This window comes from Lolium rigidum, chromosome 3, assembly GCF_022539505.1.
Source record: "Lolium rigidum isolate FL_2022 chromosome 3, APGP_CSIRO_Lrig_0.1, whole genome shotgun sequence".
Classification (NCBI taxonomy): Eukaryota; Viridiplantae; Streptophyta; class Magnoliopsida; order Poales; family Poaceae; genus Lolium; species Lolium rigidum.
The window spans coordinates 117,399,934-117,414,528 of record NC_061510.1 but is presented as its reverse complement, the minus strand read 5'-3'; the positions used below and the strand labels follow the sequence as shown (position 1 = coordinate 117,414,528).

Below are 14,595 nucleotides of genomic sequence, written 5' to 3'. Positions count from 1 at the left end.
CCTAGATCGCAAGATGCGATCTAGGCGGCATGTCGCTTACGATAGAAACCCTCGAGACGAAGGAGTTGGCGATGCGCCGAGATTTGTTTGTTTTGGGGTTGAACGTGAGTTGTTGTTTATTCCATAAACCCTAGGTACATATTTATAGTCCAGCGGACTTTCTAATGTGGGCGTGCACTAAACCGTGCACGAGATAAACTCTAACTTCTAAATCGATACACAATCTATTACACTAAGATACACGGGCTAACTAGCCCAAATTCTCCGCGCAAGGCCGCTTCATAGATCTTCCATATGTAATCTTCCAAGCCCATCTTGATCGCGGCCCACCTCCTGATTTAGCCAAAATCTGGTGATAACAGATTCATAAACACATAATTTTTATCAAGCTCAAAAATAGTGCGATTAAAACTTTCAAACACACTTTTATCAATAATATAACAAGATGGTTGATCAATCTCAAGAGATATGGGACTCATAGATAATGTCAAGACCTCTCCAATCCCATTTTCATTAGTAGTACAATTAATATTATCAAGTAACATAGGACCATCATCTAGAGCTTTATCATAGACATTTGCCAAACAAAATTCTTTAGTACCATGCATTTCGACATCAGGCACAAACAAAGCATTATCATAAGATTTATCAAAGTAGCATGGATTATCATAGATAACAGTAACATAATTATTTTCACAAGTTTTACTCATAGGTAGTATTTCAAGAGAATCCACAGGAACATAACATTCAACCTCTTCCGGTAAGCATGGAGGACAATCAAATAGTGTAAGAGATGAAGAGTTACTCTCATTAGAAGGTTGACATGGGTAGCTAATCCATTCTTCCTCCTTTTGTTCGTCGCTCTCCTCTTCTTTTTCATCCAATGAGCTTTCGGGTTCATCAATTTCTTCTTCCACCGGTTCTCGCAAATTGTGAGTGCATTCTTGTGCATTAATGTGTCTCTCTTTATAATCAAGGATATAAGGATTCCTACTCGTAGCATTCTATGCAAGAATTAAGGATAGTAGAGACATAATCTTTAAGGCCCTTACAAACAACACAAGTTTCATAATTCTCAACCATGAAGGATTCTATCTCGGAGGCTCCCATAAATAAGACAAATTGTTCTACCTCTTCGAACCCATAATGAATATAGCAATTCCGATTATAGTTCTTAATTAAAAATTCCTCACTAAAGCCACATTGAAATTTAAGATGTTTAGTATCCCGTTGAGAGCAACAGTTTATATCATGGCGTTCAAGCAAGATTTTAGCAATTGTATTCAATTTTTCTATCATATCACTCATTATTTTACCAGTTCTTGATTCTCTATAACAATTATAACATTCTATAAGCTCCAAGTAGGTTGTTGGTTCTCCCATAACGACAGTTTTTAATTTTTTGGTTTTTCAAAATTTTATGGATTTTTGGGTATATGAGACAAATAAAGCAAGACAAAAATAAACTAAGCAAAAGTAAACTAAGCAAACTAATACTAGACAGAAATAAACTAAGCACAAATAAACTAGACAAAAGTAAACTAAGCAAAAAAAAAATAAAACAAAAAAAAACAGAGAGAAAGGTAGAGTGTACTCCCCAGGTGAACTTATGAGTAGAGCTATGCCTCCCCGGCAACGGCGCCAGAAAATAGTCTTGATGACCCACAAGTATAGGGGATCGCAACAGTCTTCGAGGGAAGTAAAACCCAAATTTATTGATTCGACACAAGGGGAGGTAAAGAATACTTATAAGTCTTAACAACCGAGTTGTCAATTCAGTTGCACCTGGAAAAGCACTAGCAACGGGGTGATGTGAAAGTAGCGATGATATGAGAGCAGTAGTAAAAGTAACACAGACAGCAGTAATAGTAATATGAGAGCAATGACACCGTGAAAACAGCTTGACATGTAGAACAAGTATATGATGATGAAAGATGGACCGGGGTTGCCAGCTATCTACACTAGTGGTAACTCTCCAATAACAAGTGTTGGGTGAACAAATTACGATCGGGCAATTGATAGGATTGAAATAGCATTAAGACAGAATATCAAGATCATTAATCATGTAGGCATGTTTTCCAATAATAGTCGTACGTGCTCGCAATGAGAAACTTGCACAACATCTTTTGTCCTACCAGACGGTGGCAGCCGGGCCTCAAGGGAAACTATCGGATATTAAGGTACTCCTTTTAATAGAGTACCGGAGCAAAGCATTAACACTCCGTGAAAACATGTGTCCCTCACATCACCGCCATCCCCTCCGGTTGTCCCGATTTCGTCACTTCGGGGCCTTTGGTTCCGGACAGATGACATGTGCATACAACTTGTAGATACAATCTAAGCAATAAGTATAGAGCTCAAATCTAAGATCATGGCACTCGGGCCCTAGTGACAAGCATTAAGCATAACAAGATTTCAAGCAACAATAACTTCATAAACTTTGTAGATAGACAATCATAATGTAACAATCCATCGGATCCCGACAAACACAACACCGATTACATCGAGATGAATCTCAATCATGTAAGGCAGCTCATGAGATCATTGTATTGAAGTACATGGGGAGAGAATACCAACTAGCTACGGCTAGAACCCGTAGTCCATGGGGGAACTACTCACGGAGCATGATGGAGGCGATGGCGTTGATGGAGATGGCTTCCGGGGCACTTCCCCGTCCCGGCAGGTGCCGGGACAGAGACTTCTGTCCCCGAATTGGAGTTTCGCGATGGTGGCGGCGCCCGGAGTCTTTCCGGAGTTTCGTCAAGAGTTACGGTGTTTTTAGGTCGAAAGGGATTTTATAGGCGAAGAGGCGGCGCATGGGGGCACTCGGGGGCGCCACACCACGGGCCGGCGCGGGCCCGGGCCAGGCCGCTCCGCCCTATGGTGTGGTGGCCCTCTGGCCCCTCTCCGACTCTTCTTCGGTGTTCGGACGCTTCGGGAAAAATAGGAGGTTTGGTCTTCGTTTCGTCGAATTCCGAGAATATTGCCCGAACAGACCTTTCCGGAACCAAAAACAGCGAGAAACGAGAACCGCACTCGTGGCATCTTGTTAATAGGTTAGTTCCGGAAAATGCATGAAATCATCATAAAGTGCAAGCAAAACATGTAAGTATTGTCATAAAACAAGCATGGAACAACAGAAATTATGGATACGTTAGAGACGTATCAGGCCACGCAAGACGCGTAGGTAGGGGAGGGGGCGAATCGGCGGCGGGAAGCCAACTCCGTGTACGTCGGGTGTACGGTCGGAGGCGGACCGCGCGAGGCGGGTGCGCTCCGACAGTGCTTGGAAGCGGGCGACACGGAAGTGGCCGCGTGCTTTCACGCGCTAGGCAGCGCGCGAAAGAGAAGCCGAGGAGGCTCCCCCCCCCCCGCCGGCTCGTGCAGCCCACCGCTGCCGGCGCTTCCCCGCGCGGCGACGGCAACGATGCAGACGGGCCGCCACTCCTCTGCGGGAGCTCGGCTGAGGCGGCGGCGTTCGAGGTGGCTGCACACGTCGTCGCGTAGGAGTCACAGGCGCGGAAAAACCCTCCGCCGCCGCAAGAACTGCCCCGGTGACAATCCGGGGCCTAATCTAGTTGATGAGGCCTGAGGGCTAGGGAGTGCCCAGATCTCACGAATTTGACCAAGTGTGTGGATGGGGAAAGATGGGAAAGGGGAAAAATACACACAAACTCAAATCAAAACACACACAACCCAACACAAACCAACTTTACTCCCTTGGTTGGTTAGACCAAGCCAATAGAACCACTTCTTAGAGAGACCCTTGGGTAGAATCTAAGAAGTGAGAGATTGGTGATGGAGATCCAACTAAAACTTGGACGAAAGAGGGGGTAGCCTTGAATCATCCATGAAGAGTAGAAATCCCTCAAGAGTGCCTTGATACAAAGAACATAGTTCTAGGGAGACAAAGCTCAAAGTAGTTTAAGCCAAATCTTGTCTAAACCCTAATTGAGGAGGGGGATAAGATACATATAGGTCCAGATTCGTCCAGGTGTAAAAGGGGCATTACAATAAAGTATTTCTGGCCATAGATGATAAATAGACGGTTTGGATGAAGTCAACACGGGTGGGGCCGGCAGTGTCGGCCTGGTTCCAGCAGCAGTGCCGGCCGGGCTCGCTGTCGCGTCTTCAGAAGGCGTGGGCGGCAGTGCCGGTAGGTTGGGGCCGGCAGTGCCGGGGTGAGCACGCCGGCAGTGTCGGCGGCTTGGGGCCGGCAGTGCCGGGGTGTGCAGGCCGGCAGTGCCGGTGGCTTGGGGCCGGTAGTGCCGGGGTGTCGAGGTCGGTAGCTCCGGGGTGGTGAGGCCGGTAGTGCCGGTCCTGGGCGTCATCCTCCGGCTGAAGCTCTTCTTCTCCTTCTTCCCTGTCCAACGTTGGACCTCCCGTGACGTACTCCTCTTGAGGCTCGTATCTGATGACACAAAGTATATTTGCATGAGGTAGCATTCCATCCAAAGTAGTTCCAAGGTCGAGCGTCGAGAGGATTGAGTTCACCTTTTCATGTAGGGCTTTCACCCTGGCTCGAGTCATAGGTCCACTTGGGGGAGTACTTGGCCTTGGTGTAGTGTCGTCCTTGGGTGGGGCTACATCATCTCCCCCTTGGGAGAGAGTCGTCCTCGACTTCTGTTCCTCCTCATATCCATGATAGGGTGAGAGATCGGAGATGTTGAAAGTGTTGCTCACCAAGTACTTGGAGGTTGGTAAGTCGATGACGTAGGCATTGTTGTTGATGCGCTTGAGGACCTTGAAAGGCCCATCTCCTCTTGGCTTAAGCTTGGAGTTGCGTTCATGAGGGAATCTTTCCTTTTGAAGGTGAATCCAAATGAGGTCTCCTTCTTCAAATATCCTTTCTTTCTTCTTGGCGTTGAGGCGGGTGGACGCTTTGTTCCGCAATGCGGCGGAGTTCTTCCAGGCGTGGGCGAGAGGAAAGTGGGCAATATCAAGCTCAACATCGCCATGGCCAACACCTTGATCCTAAGATTCGATGTGGCACAAGAATCGAGAATGCTCACACATGAGGAGGCATGGATGAGGAGAACGCTTAAGCATGTGGTGTTGGGGTTGGCATCCCTAGAACGCACAATTGCTAGGCAAAGATCGAGAATTAGGTGGTTACGAGAGGGTGACGCTAACACCAAGCTGTTTCATGCGGTGGCTAACGGGAGGAGGACCAAAAACTACATTGCCTCGGTGAGAGTAGGTGAGGAGACGGTCACAACTCAAGAGAGGAAAAATGAGGTCTTCACTGAGGCATTTGACAGGTTGATTGGGAGCATTCAAAATCGTGAGCATACTCTAAACCTTGAGACCTTAAACATCCCCGTAGCGAACTTGAGTGATTTGGACTCCATGTTCACGGAGGAAGAGGTTTGGAACACCATTCGAGAGATGGCAGGAGATAGGGCATCGGGGCTAGATGGGTTCCCCGGCGCCTTCTACCAGAGAGCATGGCCAATCATAAAGCCTGACATCCTCGCTGGGCTCATGAAGCTGTGTGTGGGTGATGGGAGAGGCTTCGCCCAGCTAAACCGTGCATTGATCAGACTCATACCTAAGAAACCGGATGCTATGGAGACCAAGGATTATAGGCCGATAAGTCTGGTGCATAGCTTTGCGAAATTGTTCTCAAAAATCATCGCCAATCGGCTCAGACCGAGGCTTGGAGAGATTGTGAGTATGAATCAATCCGCGTTCATCAAACACCGGAGTTTGCATGATAACTTTGTGCTAGTGAGGCAAGTGGTTAGGAAGATTAACATGAGAAGGCAAACCGGAGTGTTGCTAAAACTTGACCTAGCCCGTGCCTTCGATTCGATCTCTTGGAGTTTCTTGTTCGAGGTGTTGAGGAAAATGGGGTTTGGCGACAGATTCCGGAAGTGGATAGCACTGCTGTTGTACACGGCAAACACGAGGGTTATGGTGAATGGTGTTCCGGGAGACCGCATATATCATGGCCGAGGCTTGAGATAGGGCGACCCCACGTCGCCCATGCTTTTTGTGGCGGCTATGGAGACCCTCTCCGCCATGATCACCAAGGCGGCTGAGGAGGGACTGTTCGGGAATTTGGCTTCCATCTCACCCCTACAGAGAATCTCGGTGTATGCCGACGATGTGGTCATTTTCATCAAACCGGAGTGTAGGGAGCTGTGGGCGGTAAGACACATGCTCAGTCTGTTTGGAGAGGCCTCGGGCCTGCGAGTAAACTTCCGAAAGACGACGGCCACCTTGATTCGAGGGACACATGAGGAGGAGGAAAGGGCTACTCGGATCCTGGGATGTGAGCTCGCGAGATTCCCAATCCGGTACCTTGGACTCCAGTTGGCGCTCAGGCCCTTATCCAAAGTGGAGTGGTAGCCACTGCTGGACCAGGTTACCAAGTGTGTGTCTGCATGGCAAAGAGGACTCATCAGGAAAGAGGGTAGGCTTGTACTGATTAACTCAGTAGTGGTGGCAAGAGCGGTGCACCAAATGGTGGTGGCGGAGGCGCCAATGTGGCTTTTGGAGGACATAAATAGATGGATGAGAGCTTTCTTGGGGGCCAATGTCTTGTTGCTTGGAGAAGCATATGCAAGCCAAAAGAGTTCGGCGGGCTGGGTGTGAAAGACTTGAGATTGCAAGGACTCGCCTTGAGAGTGAGATGGATGTGGCTTAGACGCACGGACCCGGAGAGGCCTTGGCAAGGTCTACCCGGGCTGAAGGATCCTCTGGTAGCGGGTGTGTTCCAGAGCATGGCGCACTTTAGCGTGGGAGATGGAAGGCTGACCTACTTCTGCAGAGATAGATGGATTAGTGGATACACAGCAGAGGAGCTAGCGCCAGAGGTCTTTGCCAAGATTACCACTAGACGGAAGAACACTAGATTAGTGGCGGAGGCTTTGCAAGGGGATGCTTGGATTGACGACATTCCAGGAGAGATGACGGCTGAGCTTTGGGGACAATGTCTAATTCTGTGGGAGGCGGTCGAGACCGTGGAGAAAAACACCTCCAGACCTGACCAAATCTCCTGGAAAGGCGCGGAGTCAGGAGCATACATGGCAAAATGCACCTATGAGATGCTCTGCCATGGCAGTGTGCGTTGGAGTATGAGCACACCGGTATGGGGATCCTTCGCACCCATGAAATGCAAGATCTTCATATGGTTGGTCTTGAAATACCGCTTGTGGACCTCTGACAGAAGAGCGAGGCACGGGCTGCAGGAGCATCCGGATGCATGTTACACATGCCTACAAGTTGAGGATAACGTTGACCATATTTTTACCCTATGCCCTTATGCGAGACATGTCTGGTGTAGGGTGCTGCAAAGCGCAGAGCTGCAGATCGCCGACCCTGGAACCTCAGGCAATCTACAGAGGTGGTGGACGGAGGCCCGCAAGCGAGTGAGGAGAATTGATAGGAAGCGCTTCGACTCCTTGGTCATCAGCACGACATGGACGCTATGGAAGCAGTGAAACGCTAGGGCTTTCGGGAATGAGAGAGAGCAGAAGACGGGGGACCAAATGGTGGTACAGATCAGAGATGACTTCCACCTTTGGGAGAGCGCCAAGAGTCCGGAGGCTAGATATAGCGAGAGAGTAGGCCTAGGCGGAGGGCGGGTGGCGTGTGTGTGCGCGTGCTCTCGAAAAAAAATGCCAATATAAGCCATTCAAATCACATCCATCTTTTTTTTCAGGCATTCCTCGATGGCAGTTGCTCAAGTATTATGAAACACTTTGCAAGCAAGCACTACTTCCTTCAGTAACAATAACAGACCAGAAAATTCAACAATAATTAAGCATTCTCAGATTACAGCAGACAAATGAAAGTATCATAGAATGGCTAAGTTGTGAGTTGTGACATTATAGAGTTCAGCAGAAAAATTCAACAAAAAATGGCAACATACAGCCATTCAAATGACATCTTTGGCCGGAGTTGCGGCTATTAGCCTATTACAGTAGCTAATACAAAAGGAATAACCGAACAAGATCTCTAAATGACCAATCTAGGAGTTGAAATCATTGAAGTAAACATCTTGTTCTTCCAAGTCAGCAGTACATGTGGCCTAAGCACCGGCAGTTCCCCGACAGCGAGAGTCTGAACCTGAGCGCCGGTAGCCTGACGGAGAGGCCAGGTGGTGGAGTAGCTGCATCGCAGATCAGCCACGTCGGCGGCACGGCGGAGAGGACATCAGGCGGACTAGATGCACAGTAGAGCAGCCGCACTGGCGGCTAAAAAACAGGCAGTGCAGCTCGGTCCACGATAAAGAAAACTTGATTCATGTCAGCGACGAGGAGCAATGGCAACCTGGGCCGTCCCTGGATAGGGACAGAATCTCTCCCTACACCCGGTGCGATGGACCGGTGGCCGTGGGTCGCTCAGCCCTACGATTTGACAGATAAAGTGCGGGAGAAGGCACAACGAAATAAAAGCAAACCAGCCAATAGTGTCATACATCTCAATAGTGGCACGGGCGGTACTGCACACACACATGCATGTGTGTATAAAACCCACTCTGGTTAGGTACATCTATGGAAAAAAAAATCCAGCTAGAGATACATCCTACCAACACAATAGTACTTCTACGGTATCAACAAAATAAGATATCTATTATACAAATGTAGAATAAAGAATCATAATTAAATATGCAAATCACATGTTCTGAAACATATTGTCTAACCCACGAACTTCTGCAACTTAAACTGATGTATTAACTTGTGACAAATACAGTAACAAGTATCTCTAGGTTCTGAAACGTAACACATATAATGTTGAAATTAATTTTTGGTATCCACACAATATTTTGAAGATCTTTTTTCCTGAAATAAATATGGTGATATCTGTATTATTCACATATGGTCAAATTTTAAATGCTCCATATTAACTAGTATCGTAAATGCCAGCTCTTTTCTTTGGAAACTTTCTTGCTCCTATATTTCTAGTCCAAGGCCGTGATCAAGTTTTAAATGTCCTCATTGATTTATTTCTTGATCTCAAGATTTCTTGAAGATTTCCTATATTTTATTTGTCATTAATTTTTATATACTATCAAGTTTTAAATGATTGCCACCAATTATTCTCGATTTCCCAATATTCTTGATGTTTCTTCACACTATATATATAGAGACCGGAGTCCATAACATAAGGCACACCACCAGTTTCCCTCTTCGCATCTCAATGGAGAAATCTACTCATCAAATGGTGTTGTTTGTTGTTCTACTCACCAATGCAATCACTGGAGGATGTTCCTTTGAAATTCACTCCGAATTCCTCCAGCCAAGTTTGGGTCTTGCATCACGAAATAACTCTACATACTCTTATGTGAGTAGTACGTATGCCATGTACTCCTCTGTCCCATGGAACTTGTCTGAGATTTGATAAAATTTGCATGTATCTACATACCACATAGTGTCTAGATACATCCAAATTTTAACAAATATCAGACAATTTTCATGAGACGGAGGGGTACTTAATTTGTTTGACTAGATATTATTTAGCATTGACATTCTGCAGGATTTTTTTTACATTTATGGTATTATTTTTATTTGGACAGTGGAGCCATCATGTGTGGCCTCCTAGAAGTGAGATAAACTATCATGGTGTAGAAGCTACACTAGATGCCCATAGCTTCAATTTACAACGTGGACAATTAACTGAAGGTGGTGTTTGGGTTATCAGTAGAGGAGATGGAAAACCATCTTCGGTCAACGGAATCCAACTTGGATGGCATGTAAGTTAAATGTATATATGAATTTTTTTTACTTTAAATGTTTTTAGAAGTTTATGCTTAGTAATGTTGTGTACACCGGCCTCCCATGCAAGTTCTCTGGTAATCTAATTGGGCCCGATAATTTGATACATGAGTTTCTTTTTTACATGTTTGGTTCCCGTATTGTTTTGATAATACTTAGCCTACATAAGCACTATTTAGGCCTTTTATCTAAAAAAAACATAACATTTGTGATTTAATTTAACAATATTGTGTCATACAAAGTGTTATGGATATAATTTTGTAGCAACCAAAGGATGTTTAGCTTAGAAGAAAATTTTGCACTATTATTTTGTGACTTTACGACATTATTAACACGTACTACAAATCTACAACAGATTCATCCAGGCTTGTACAAGGATTCACATACTCATTTCTACGTTGCATGGGGTGTAAGTTTGCTTTTGTAAATCAAAACTCTACAATATTGAAGTATTTTTGTTCTTAAAAATATTAGTAGTGATGGCTATCTCAAAGTGTTTAATCATGTATAAATATGAATTTGTATTATATTTACCCTATTGAAAATAATGCAATTACTATATTTTATATAATGCAAGAATACTTTGGCGTGTTAATTAGCATCATCATGTACCATAGAACAATAATCATCACATTTGATATTGTAGTTAACTAGTAGAAGTGCACGTACATTGCAACAGGTTTAAAATAAATTTTAGGTATATCCAAAATGTGGCTGCATAATTCTTTTTGAAATATGTTTGCTTTCACCCCAAATTTCACTTCTCTTACTCCCTCTATCCTATTAAAGATATCTAATTTTTTTATAAATTTGGATGCATCTTAGTGTCTAAACAAGCTAAATTTAGATAAAGTTAAGACATATTTTATCTGACGAAGGGAGTAGATGTCTCCCTACATAATAATCCTCACAAAAGTAATGAAAGAAGAATACACCATTTTGTTTCTAATTTTTCTTATATACATCACGTGTTTCCGATAGTATGAAATCAACATGCAGAAAATCACATGTTAAATTACATGGAAAGACACAAAATTAATTAAAATTTATGAAATTACTAAAGAATATTACACTAAGTTAATTATAGGCGTAAATATGCACTAGTGTGTTGCTGCGTGTTCTTTTTTTTGGAAAAAAAGTAGCGATGCAACAACTATGTGGGTTCAGTAGGGACGTAATATGAGCGTGTGCTTTTGGAAGAAATATAGCACGCAGAGTGTTATTTCTGGAAAAGAAAAAAAAAGCATGGGCTATCACATCCAATGCAACAGTCGTGTACCTAGAGCCAGCCCACCACCCGTTCCACTCTCTCTCAATCTTCGACCCCAAATCCATCACTTTATTCCCGGCACGTCCACCAACAATCCCCGCCAGCTGCAGCTCCCCAGCCCCTCCGCCACGGACACGGATCCGGTGACATGCCCATGGCATGTCACCAATGAATAGTGCAGTGCCATGCACTCTGGGCCGTTGGATTAAAAGTGAGCGGACCAGATGTAAGTACTGTAGCGCATCACTGTGGACGGTACTGTAGCACATACACTGTAGCGCATATACTGTACATGCTGCAATGTAACATTACACTGTAGCATAGTACTGTTCACGTCCATCCGTCCATCGAACTTGGATCCAACGGCAAAAACCTATGTGCATGTCACGGTTACTGTTCATCGGTGACATGCCCATGGCATGTCACCGGATCTCAGTCCCTATGCGCGCGGAAGATGGACGCCCTCCCTGGCAACAGAATCCCCTCCTCGTTCCTTCTCACCCGGTCGATTCGGGCCGTCGAGCAGAGCCACCTGTCGGGTAGACTGAGACGCACCGACAGAGGAAAGCGCGGTCACGGTATCGAGCTCATCGTGGTGGTTTCCGTACCGTACCGTCACGGTATCGAGCACCATATGGGGGGAAGCTTACGCGCTGACCATGAACGTTGTGAATCAGTTTGGGAAGTCGGGATACGGGGCCTTGACTCTCCTACGGATGAACCGTTATTTCCTCAGCGGTGGCAATTGATGTAATTTGGCCGGAAATTATGGGTAGTAAGAAACGGACCAACAAAAAGCTCTTTTGCTTTTATTGTCAGGTATAGATTTATGTCATGTATAAGTCGTTACCTTGGGCAACAATGCTACACCTACGGACTGTTTTTGCAGGATCCTCCTACGGGCAAACGTGGAGGATCATGGTGGGGTTTCAGTTCCTAAAATCATGGAAGGGGAAAAATTGCACCAACTGAACTGATCCACCTCATCCCGTAGAAAAATCCCGTAACAAAGTCCCCGTATGTCTAGCATAATTGTTACCTTTGGCATCACTCCTCCCGTCGAGTTTCTTAATCATGGGTGTATTCCTAGATTGTCAATTTAACCAACCTAGTACGAGACATATAGAAAACAAAATCATATCATTATAAACTTCTGATGTAATATTTTAATGGTACGATTTTTGTGTTATATAATTTATATTATACAAGTAACAGTAACGATCTATGGATACACCTGAGACTAATAAACACAACCGGAGGGAGTACAAAATATAAATATCATAATAAAAGCTCATGTAAAGGTCTATCACATTGTTCAAAAAGTTTGTGAGATTTGTCATTGCAATGGCAGATTGGTGTATCTCCTGCCAAGGGGTGCTTTAACATGGTTTGCCCTGGATTTAAGAAGACATCATCAAACACTGCCCCCGGAGATGTCATCCCTGGAAACAAACCGAGCATCACAATAAGGATACTGAAGGTACAATATTAGTTATGAAATGTACTACATTGTTTGTTGTGGTTTCTTATATGACAATTATTATTCAAAGATGGGGCATACCTTGTGTTATTAATTTTTTATTTTGTTACATAATTTCCATTAGTGTGCATGATGCCTATTGCAACATATATGCATGATTTCATTGCAAACTACTTGGACATTTGAACTTATATGAATGTGACAATGATGTGGATAATTCTGAGTGGAATTTTGTACGAAATAAGTTTGATGCACTAATTTATCCTATTCTCTAGGTGTGTACGACCACTTTCTTTTTTACTTTTGGTACTTTTTTATAATCCAAAAAGCACCTCAATATGTGTTTTTGGATTTAGCTTTTGAATGAATGTTGTTGCATGATGTTATAAGCAAAAAAGCACCTATTTAGGTACTTTTTCTTTTCTTATGCGCCCAAATTTAATAAGGCCAGAATTAAGGCTAGCCAAACACCCCATCACGTGTAAGTGTGTTAGGGTATCGCTTACATGGTTTAAAGTCTTCTACTACATGGTCTACAGTAGCATCCCTATAATTCACAAAATTTTAATTATGTAAATGAAATTAGTTTTGCCTCTCTAGCTAGTATTCACAAAAAAAACAAGGATGTGAGTTTCACTATATTTAGAGTAATAGAAAACAATAGTTCAATGCCATTGAATCTACAATCTAGGATGTGATTGAGGACATATTTTATATGTATGTACATATATAAATCCAGATGACATATTATTCAGTAATATATTTGTATTTTGTTAAGGTTTTAGACTAGGATTATATAGTTTGAACTTACTTGACTCAATAAAGTTAACATTGTTTGTAAGGGGTCACAAGAGGTCGGTCATCAACCTTATGTTGACGTGTCTTGTTGGGTTCAAATTCATTTTTTAGCACACAATCTTTCGAAGATCATTCGTGCTGAAACAATTGTGCCTATATCTCTATCATTTCCATATGATCAAGTTTTAGATGCTCCATATTAACTAGTTTCATCAATGTTCGTTTTTTTAGACTTTCTTACTCATATGTTTGGAGTCCAAGGATATGATCAACTTTTAAATGCCCTCATTGATTTGTTTCTTAAGCTTAATATTTATTGAAGATTAACAGATTTCCCATGTTTTGAATTTTTTATATGATCGGGTTTAATGCATGCCACCAATTATTCTCGATTTCCTTTATGCTCGAAGTTCCTTCTCACTGTATATATAGAGAGCCGAGCATGTGTATTTGTATACCACACAATTATTTCAATTGAAAATCTTATTCAAATAAATTTGAATGCATTGTAAATCTAGATATAAGGAGAGTAGTTACATATAAAGAAAATGGTTCTATATTTCTAGCCTATGCACTCCCACTTATCATATACTGCATAGAGAACTCAATTATACTTTTTAATTATCTTGTATACAAATATTAGTAAATGAGATGTTCTTATGCCAATAGATACATGTACTTGTTGTCCATGCTTGCAGGACAAAAATACGGGTGATTGGAACGTATACTATGGATTGAATCGAGATTCTCCTAAAAAAGTGGGTTACTTCCCGCGTTCCTTACTTCCAGGAATGATAGATAAACCAGTGGAGCTTAGATTTGGTGGCTATGTATCTCACGAGAAACCAACACCAAGTCCTCCCATGGGAAATGGCTACGTGCCATCAAGCGGCAACGCAGCATCCATCAATAGTCTCAATTTTATTGATGGAGATGGTATTTACCATGCCGTCAATGAAGATCTGCCATATGTCATAAGTCGTGAACAATGTTATTCTATTTCTAACATTGACCATGGACGATTCTTCTATGGGGGGCCTGGTTGTTCTGATTGAGTGGAGATATGTAGTGGCTGGCCCTAAAACTTGATGAAGCCTTGGGAAACATGTGTAAGATGTCAGTCTTTTGACAAATTACTGCAGAATGTCACATAATACAAGCAAAGACACCATCGGCAAAGCCTAGATGGCTGCCCAAGATCCGCATGTGGCCATATGCTCGACATGTACTCCACCAACCACCTAAGATCAATTTGAAAGGACACGGATGTCGCCTAGAGGGGGGGGGGGGGTGAATAGGCGATTTAAAAACTTTTACGAGAT

The 14,595-nt window shown here is 43.5% G+C and overlaps 1 protein-coding gene across 1 annotated transcript; it reads left to right on the top strand.

The window, feature by feature from the left end:
• The first annotated feature begins 8,328 nt into the window (after positions 1 to 8,328).
• On the top strand, positions 8,329 to 14,328 carry LOC124695406. Its single transcript, XM_047228260.1, has 6 exons — positions 8,329 to 8,388; positions 9,527 to 9,703; positions 10,081 to 10,138; positions 11,990 to 12,006; positions 12,368 to 12,475; positions 13,972 to 14,328. The coding sequence occupies exons 1-6, from the start codon at positions 8,329 to 8,331 to the stop codon at positions 14,326 to 14,328; spliced, it is 777 nt and encodes a 258-aa protein (XP_047084216.1).
• The last annotated feature ends 267 nt before the right edge of the window (positions 14,329 to 14,595 follow it).